The 8,714-nt window shown below is 38.0% G+C and overlaps 1 protein-coding gene across 1 annotated transcript; it reads left to right on the top strand.

Annotated features, from left to right (window-relative positions):
- Positions 1-5,858: 5,858 nt before the first annotated feature.
- On the top strand, positions 5,859-7,514 carry CT83 (cancer/testis antigen 83). Its single transcript, XM_032391418.1, has 2 exons — positions 5,859-6,050; positions 7,147-7,514. Exons 1-2 carry the CDS (start codon positions 5,976-5,978, stop codon positions 7,450-7,452), a joined length of 381 nt encoding a protein of 126 aa, XP_032247309.1. The 5' UTR covers positions 5,859-5,975; the 3' UTR covers positions 7,453-7,514.
- Positions 7,515-8,714: the final 1,200 nt, after the last annotated feature.

Consider the following 8,714-nt stretch of genomic DNA (forward strand, 5'->3'; position numbering starts at 1 on the left):
AATACAATAGAACTTCTAAGGCCCCAAGAAGCTTGCATGAGACTTTTGGGGAAATGAGACATTTAAAAGCCCCTGGGAAATAAAAATTTAAAAAGCACACACACAGACTCACAAAAAACACACACCCAGAGAAGACCCAGGGCTGATCCCAAGGCTCAGGGTCCCTCTAAATAGTGAAGGTCTTCTATGTCAGTCTTTAAAGACTAGAAAAGGTGGGCATTTTTCCAAATGCCCGATTCTCAGCAAGGTATCAAAAAGCATACAAAGAAACAAGAAAACGTGGCCCATTCAAAGGAAAAAATAAATCTCCAGTAATCATTCCTAAAGAACATATGCATCAGACTTACTACACAAACATTTTAAAAGAACTATCTTAAATATGCTCAAAGAGCTAAAGGGGAGCATGGACAAAAACTACAGGAATTCAGGAAAAAGATATATCAACAAAATGAGAATATCAACAAAGATAGAAATAATAAAGTATCAGATTCTGGAGCTATAAAATACAATAACTGAATTGAAAAATTTACTAGAGGGGGATTCAAAAGAAGACTCAAACAGGGAGAAAAAAGGATCAAAGTTAAAGACATTAGAAATTATTTAATTATTAACATATAATGTATTATTTGTTTCAGGGGTACAGGTCTGTGATTCATCAGTCTTACACAATTCACAGCTCTCACCATAGCACATACCCTCCCCAGTGTCCATCACCCAGCCACCGCACCCCTCCCACCCCCCTCCACTCCAGCAACCTTCAGTTTGTTTCCTGAGATTAAGAGTCTCTTATGGTTTGTCTCCTTCTCTGGTTTCATCTTGTTTCATTTTTTCCTCCCTTCCCCTATGATCCTCTGCCTTGTTTCTCAAATTCCACAAATCAGTGAGATCATATGATACTTGTCTTTCTCTGATTGACTTATTTCACTTAGCATAGTTCCATCGACGTCATTGCAAGGACATTAGAAATTATTGAGTCTGAGGAGTAAAAAGAAAAAAAGACTGATGAAAAGTGAACAAAGCCTAAAGGACTCATGGGACACAATGGAGTGAACCAATACACACATTAGGGAAATCCCAGAAAAGAGAGAGAGAAAGGCGAAGACAATTTATTTGAAGAAATAATGACAGAAAATTTCTCAAATTTAAGGTAATATGTGAATATACAAACCCAAGAATCTTAACAATTCCACTAAAGAGTCCTACCCTGACACCATTATAATTAAACTACTGAAAGCCAAAGAAGGAATAGTGAAAATAGCAAGAGAAAAATGACACATCATGTACAAGAAATCCCCAATAAGATTATGGGTGGATTTCCCAGCAGAGACCTTGCAGGCCAGAAGGCAGTGAGAAAGAAATAAACTGTCAGCTGAGAATTCTACATCCAGCAAATACGTCTGTCAATAATAAGGGAGAAATTAAAACATTTCCAGACAAACAAAATCGGGAAGAGTTCATTACAAATAGAAATGCTAAAGAGGGGCACCTGGGTGGCTGAGCCAGTTAAGTGTCCAACTCTTGACTCTTGATTTCCACTCAGGTCATGCTCTCAGGGTCACGGGATCAAGCCCCATGTCAGGCTCCACGCTGGGTGCGGCACCTGCTTGAGATTCTCTCTCTCCCTTTCTCTCTGCCCCTCCCCCCTCAAAAAAATAATATTAATAAGTAATGCTAAAAGAAATACTAAAAGGAGGGGCGCCTGGGTGGCTCAGTCAGTTAAGCGTCTGCCTTCAGCTCAGGTCATGATCCCAGGGTCCTGGGATAGAGCCCCGCATGGGCTCCCTGCTCAGCAGAGAGTCTGCTTCTCCCTTTCTCTCTCCCTCTGCCTCTCCCCCTGCTTGTGCTCGCATTCTCTCTCTCTCTAAAAGTAATTACTGGTGGGGAAGCATTTGCTTTTATCACTTTATTTATTTTTTGTTTTTTCTACCTCTTTTAGTGTTTTTGTCCTTCTTTTTCTCCATGACTGCTTACCGCCTTTATCTTTAGTTCGGTTTTTTGTAGTGATGCATTTTGATTGTTTTCTTATTTCCTTTTGTGTGTATTCGATAGATATTTTATTGTGGTTATCATAGGGGTTCCATATAACATCCTAAAGTTATGATTATCTGTCTTAATTGATACCAAATTAACTTCAATTACATGCATAAACTTCACTCTTTTACAATTCTGCTTCCTGCTTCCACTTTATGTTATTGATGTCACAAATTATATCTTTTATATATTGGATACCCACTTACATAGATTTATAATTATTTTTTATGATTTTTTCTCTCTAAATTCTGTAGAAAATAGCAAGTGGAGTTACAAACCAAAATCACTATAATACTGTGGTTTTTTTTTTTTTTTTACATTTGCCCATGCATTTGCTTTTACTAGAAGTCTTTATATTTTCATATGGCTTTGAGTTACTCTCTAGTGTCCTTTTTTTTTAAGATTTTATTTATTTATTTGAGAGAGAGAGAATGCGAGCACAAGCAGGGGGAGAGGCAGAGGGAGAGAGAAAGGGAGAAGCAGGCTCCCTGCTGAGCAGGGAACACAACACGGGGCTCAGTCCCAGGACCCTGGGATCATGACCTGAGCCAAGGGCAGACGCTTAACCGACTGAGCCACACAGGTGCCCCTAAGTTGTTGATTTAAGTCCTTTTTTTAAAAGAAAGCATTTAAACCTATCAATTTCCTGCTCAGCACTGATTTTGTTGCATCCCATAAGTTTTAGTGTATTGTATTTTCATTCGCATTTGCATCAAGATAGTTTCTAATTTCCTTTCTAATTTCTTCTTTGACCCATTGGTTGTTTAAAAGTGTGTTGTTTAATTGCCACAGATTTGTGAATTGACCAGTTTTCCTTCTGCTGTTGATTTCCAGTTTCATCCATTGTGACTGGAAAAGATACTTTGTATGATTCAATATTTTTGCATTTATTAGGACTTGTTTTGAGCACCTGGGTGGCTCGGTTGGTTAAGCATCTGCCTTTGGCTCAGATCGTGATCCTAGGGTCCTGGGATCAAGCCCCGCATCGGGCTCCCTGCTCCGCGGGGAGCCTGCTTCTCCCTCTGCCCCTGACTCTCTGTCTCTCATGAATAAATAAATAAAATCTTTAAAAAAAGACTTGTTTTGTGGCCTAACATATAGTCTATCCTGAAGAATGTTTTCACGTGAACTTGAGAGAAACATGCATTCAGCTATTTTTAGGAACAATAACAGAACTAGAAAAAGAACAAACTAAATTCAATGTTAGCAGAAAGATGAAAATAATAGATGTTAGAGCAGAAATAAAGGAAATAGAGAATATCAAAACAATAGGGGGGAAAAAAAACCCAAACTAAGAGTTGTTAATTTGAAGAGATCTAGATGACCCTGGGTTTGGTGATAACTTTTAGACATAACACCAAAGGACCTACTCATGAAAGAAAGCATTGGTAAGTTGGATTTCCTTAAAATTAAACATTTCTGCTCTGTGAAAGACTTTGTCCAGAAAGTAAAAACACAAGCCACAGACTGGGGGCAAACATTTGCAAAAGACATATCTTATAAAGGACTGTTATCTAAAACATACAAATAACCCATGTTCATAGCAGCATTATTTACAATAACCAAAAGGTAGAAGCAACATAGTGTCCATCGATGGATAAATGGGTAAAAAAAAGTGGTATATATATACTGTGAAATATTATCCAGCCCTGAAAAGGAATAAAATTCCTACACATGCTGCAATATGGATGAAACTTGAAGACATTATGTTACATGAAATAAGCCAGTCACAACATGACAAATATTGTGTCATTCTACTCCTATGAGGTAACTATTCTATCTAAATCTGTAAAAACAGAAAGAAAAATGGTAGTTTCTAGGGGCCGAGTGGAGGGGAGAATAGGAATTTAGTGTTTAATGAGTATAGATTTTCAGTTGGGGAAGATGAAAAAGTTTTGGACATGGATGGTGGTGATGGGTTGCACAACCCTGTGAGTGTACTTAAAGCCACAGAAGTGTGCCCTTAAAATTGTTTAAAATGTTAATTCTATGTTTTGTATATTATACTGTAATAAAAAAAATAAATGAAAAAGTCAATGGTTAGCAAGAGTAGTCTAATGTGCTTGATGAGAATATTTTCAAAGGTCTTTGTAGTGTTCCCTTGGATACCAGTAAGATCAAAATTCAAAATGCTTTTGTTAGAGACAATGATACTGGGCTGCACTCCATTTTATTTGACGAAGCAAGAAAGTTAGATGTCAACATAACCACAATAACATACCAGAGGAAGTGTTATTACCCAGCCAGTAAATATTGAAATCCTTCCATGCTCTATTCTTTGTTTGTATGTCCTAAACTGACATGAGGGAATTTCTTCCATATCTAGAGCTTCAATTATCATGTATATGCAGATGCCTCACAAATTTATGTCTTCAATTATCTCCCTGAGCTCAACTATTTCATGTCTCAATGTCACCTCAAACTCAACATGTCCAACACCAAATTCATGATTACTAATCCTACACGTGGTTATTTCTTATCCATCTAGTTGAATAAGCCGTAACACCAGGAGCGTCATTCTCCTTTATATCCCATATCCTATGAGAAGCTCCTGTGCCACCATGTACTTCTTGCTACCACTTATCTCATTAGCACTTTTACATTCATTTCTGTGGGTGTTTGATTAATGTCCATCTCTCACACCACAGTGCACATTCCAGGTGAAGAGACCTTATTTTCACTCATAATCATATCCCCAGAATATATCACAGTGTAAACACCCTTTACATGAGTGTTTATTACATACTTGTTGAATAAATAAATCTTTAAGCTTTGAACTCATCATTGGGAAATAAGTTTGATGTGCAAAATTTATAAATAATTCCTTTCTTTCCTATTTATATGAAGATGTGAGTCATTTCCCCAAGCAGTTAGGGGTTGTAGTTTGCCACTCATGTTGAGATTACCCTGGCCATTGTTTTTAGTTCTGAATTTTTAGTTCAGTGTCATCTTGGACATCTATCCAAATTTCTCGAACATTTCCTGTTGAGTACAATGATTCCTGTATCTTTTACCTCTCATTAATATTAATCCAAATATACTGTTCAATTCCTTGAGTGGAAAATATTAAATACTCGATGCTCACAAGTCAGCAAGTACGGGTAGCGCTCCTGAGGATGGGGATGGGGGAGTTTATCTCAGGACTCAACTCTGTGGATTCGAGTCCTGCTTTTGCTGCTAGTTTCAAATGAGTTTACTTAATACCTGACCTGTTTCTGCATTTCTGAAAGTAGACACGGTATTAAAAATACCTATAGCACAAAATTATTGTGAGAATTATGTGGGAGAATGTCTCTGGAATTACTTTTTAAGCTGTACAGTGACACAAATGTATATAATTAGCCCAATGTGAATAGGGTTAAAGTGAATCCTAAAACAGCAATGGGACTGTGGAGGAGGTTTCTGGCAAGGACTCATAGGGTTTGTGGGTAACTACTTTTCACAGTACATTTCCGTCTTGTTTCTGAACTTGTTTTTGAAATGAATAATGGAGTGGTTGCAGCAAGGACAAAGATAACTTAAAAGAGAAAAAAAGGAGGGACGAGCACTTTTAAATTAAATCTTGTATTTAGCCGATGAACTTAGAGTCTATTTCTACAGTGTTTCAGCTTCCTGGAAATCCCGAGCGCCCCGGGTGTCTCTCACCTCCGTCTCTAACGACCCGACACCGCAACCAAGTAGGCCGATGTCACGCCGCCTGCTTCTGGGTCTTACGTCATCAGATTGTGACATAGCGCCCTCACGTAGGTGCTCGATTGTGACGTCACACGCCCTTTGCAGTATATAAAGCCGGAAGCGGCAACGTCTTCCAGCTGCACCAGGCAGTGTGGGATGCTTATCATCGTGGCCCGTGACTTGCCTAGTCCGGGTGACTAGTGTCCCCCTGCTTCCCAACTGCCAGCCGAGTGCCTCCGTGCCCGAGAGAAAGAGGCGGAAGAGGAAACATGAGCATGCTGTTGCTTCTACTGAGCGGCATTCTGTGTGCTTTTCTGTTTGTCTTCTGGAAAAGCCGCTTGCAGGTACAGTGTGTAAGAGAAATTGGAATTAGATGAAGTGAGGTGGTTCATGGATGGGAGGTGTGTGTCTGAGAGAGTAGAACGATACTAAAATAGTAAAATAAGAGTAAGAGAAGGTCATTTCATTCCTCTTCTCTTGCAAGAGCCCCAGATGTTTACCCCCAACGCTTCTTTCTTATTGACCAATGACTGGGCAGCTGTGGTCTGCTGTGAAAAGCCCCAAGTCACTGAGTATGTGGTCAGCTTTTCACCCACTTGAAAAGTAGAGCTGAAAGTGCCCGCTCCACCACCACCTCCTGTTTTAGGAATCTGTACCTTCTCTCTCTTCTCTGGTTTCTACTACTCCTTAGGTTTGTTTGCCTCTTTCTCCCCTGGTTTCAGTCATCTGTATGGCAGGTATTTGGGCTTTCACAAATAATTCAGGTCAAAATGTGGGTTTCCTGGTGATACTGAAAGCTGCAAGTGACTTTAGATCTTTAGTGATCCTTTTAGATAAGGATCAGGGTCCAGGTATAGACCTACTTTTCTGTCTAAGAAATGTAAGTCAAAGATATGACATTTTGATATTTAAAGGCTACTTTCATATAGATATATATGTTTTCAGTGTTTGGGAAGAGCGTATTTCCAAAATCAACATTGTTGGTTTTCAATCTCTAATTCTTAGGGGAGGACAATCAGTTTATTTTGGTAACCGAGACTAAGCATGTCAGTTGGCAGTACAGTAGACCCTTGAACAACATAGGTTTGAACTCCGTGGGTCTTTACTTTCTCTCTTTTTTTGTTACAGTACAGCAAATGTATTTTCTCTTCCTTATTATTTTCTTAATAACATTTTCTTTTCTCTAGCTTACTTTATTGTAAAAATACAGTATATAATACATATATAAGATAGGTGTTAATCGAGTGTTTTCTGTAAGGCTTCTGGTCAAGAGTAGGCTATTAGTAGTTAAGTTTTGGGAGAGTCAGAAGTTATACATGGGTTTTTGACTGCACAGAGAATCGATGCCTTTAACCCCCCCACACCTTGTTCAAAGGTCAACTGTATTTGGAAATTGTTAAACTCAATAAACTACATGTGTATAATTTCCTTCCCTTACAGAGCAGCGTTGGTGAAATGTCATCAAATTCGACTTCTCTTGCACTAGTAAGACCAACCTCTTCTACTGGGTCAACTAAGAGCAATACTGATAAGAGTCTTTCAGTCAACAGCCTCTCTCAGGATATCTTAATTAATTCCCCACACATCATAACCATGCAGAAGCGAATATTGGCAAACCTCAGGATCGTGGAATACAAGCTGGCTGAACTGGAACATTTCCTAGTTACCAAGGGTTTAAATGGTGCATTAGTTAACTGGAAATCTGACAGGCTTAGAGAATGTAATGGCAGTGGAGGCAATCATTAAAGGCACTTTGAGTGAATTCATTTGATTATATGTGTTTATACCAAATGAATTGTTTAAAAGGGGAGGGGATGCCAAGTCAGGTACAAAAACCAGACGTTTATCAATTTGCTTTTACTGACATTTTAAGAATTGATTACATGTTTTATATATTTATACATTTATATATTTTATATATACAAGTTTGACAAGTTTATAAACATAAATAAACATATTTATGTGTGTATGTATATATATATATATATACATGTTTTACTGGGGAAGGAATGAAAGTACAGTAGAGAAAGAAATGGTTCCTCAGTTTTGCGTTAGAAAATAAACTACAGCAAAAAGAATATAGTTGAGATATAGTGATTTCAATTTCACTCACCTGTGAAAAACAGTTTTGGTATACAATATGCAAATGTCTTTTTGCATTAAAGTAAATGGGATTTGATGGAACTCTTTCTATTATACAGAATTCTCTCTTACTACTGTCAAATCTGTAATAAGAGCTATCATTGAGCACCCTAAAATATGCCAGGCACTGTTAAGATCTTGCTTTAGACACTTGTGAAGATAATCACACAAACTCTTTACTCTTTGTAGTCAGCTCTTGAAGGGGATTTCTTCCCCATCACCCTCTCCTCCATCAATTTGATGTTATTTCATTAGAAATGTGCCTAAATCTTCCCTGAATTACAAGAATCACCTATAGAAAATGGCATGCGTTTTTCTATTTGGTGGAAAATTGACACCTCAGGGCACCTGGGTGGCTCAGTTGGTTAAGCAACTGCCTTCGGCTCACGTCATGATCCTGGAGTCCCTGGATCGAGTCCCACATCGGGCTCCCTGCTTGGCAGGGAGTCTGCTTCTCCCTCTGACCCTAACCCCTCTCATGTGCTCTCTCTCATTCTCTCTCTCTCAAATAAATAAATAAAATCTTTAAAAAAACAAAACAAAAAAATTGGCACCTCAGATAGCACCAAAATATAATGATAAAATGCATGTAATATGGATTAAAATGAAGAAAAAGTGTTTCTTAATTCTAGTCAGCCATCTATTTCAAATATTTTATAAAATCCAGTGTAACTGAGGAATTAATCTGTTGAAGTTCACTAATGACATTTGACTTACCCTCAAAATCTTCAGAATATCTAACACAAGGTCATTTTATATATATGTACATAGCTCACTGAAATTGTTCAATTATAGGCCTGTTTACCTACCTTCATGCCCCTTCTCCCCAAAATAAATTACCAGTATAAATTAAATACCTTAATCCC

The sequence above is a fragment of the Phoca vitulina genome, unplaced genomic scaffold (genome assembly GCF_004348235.1).
Source record: "Phoca vitulina isolate PV1807 unplaced genomic scaffold, GSC_HSeal_1.0 scaffold62, whole genome shotgun sequence".
Classification (NCBI taxonomy): Eukaryota; Metazoa; Chordata; class Mammalia; order Carnivora; family Phocidae; genus Phoca; species Phoca vitulina.

Bases quoted from the DNA above. Each gene is read 5' to 3' on its own strand.
- CT83 (XM_032391418.1), top strand. From the start codon at position 5,976: ATGAGCATGCTGTTGCTTCTACTGAGCGGCATTCTGTGTGCTTTTCTG. The intron at 6,051-7,146 runs GTACAGTGTGTA...CTTCCCTTACAG, and splicing joins TCTGGAAAAGCCGCTTGCAG to AGCAGCGTTGGTGAAATGTC.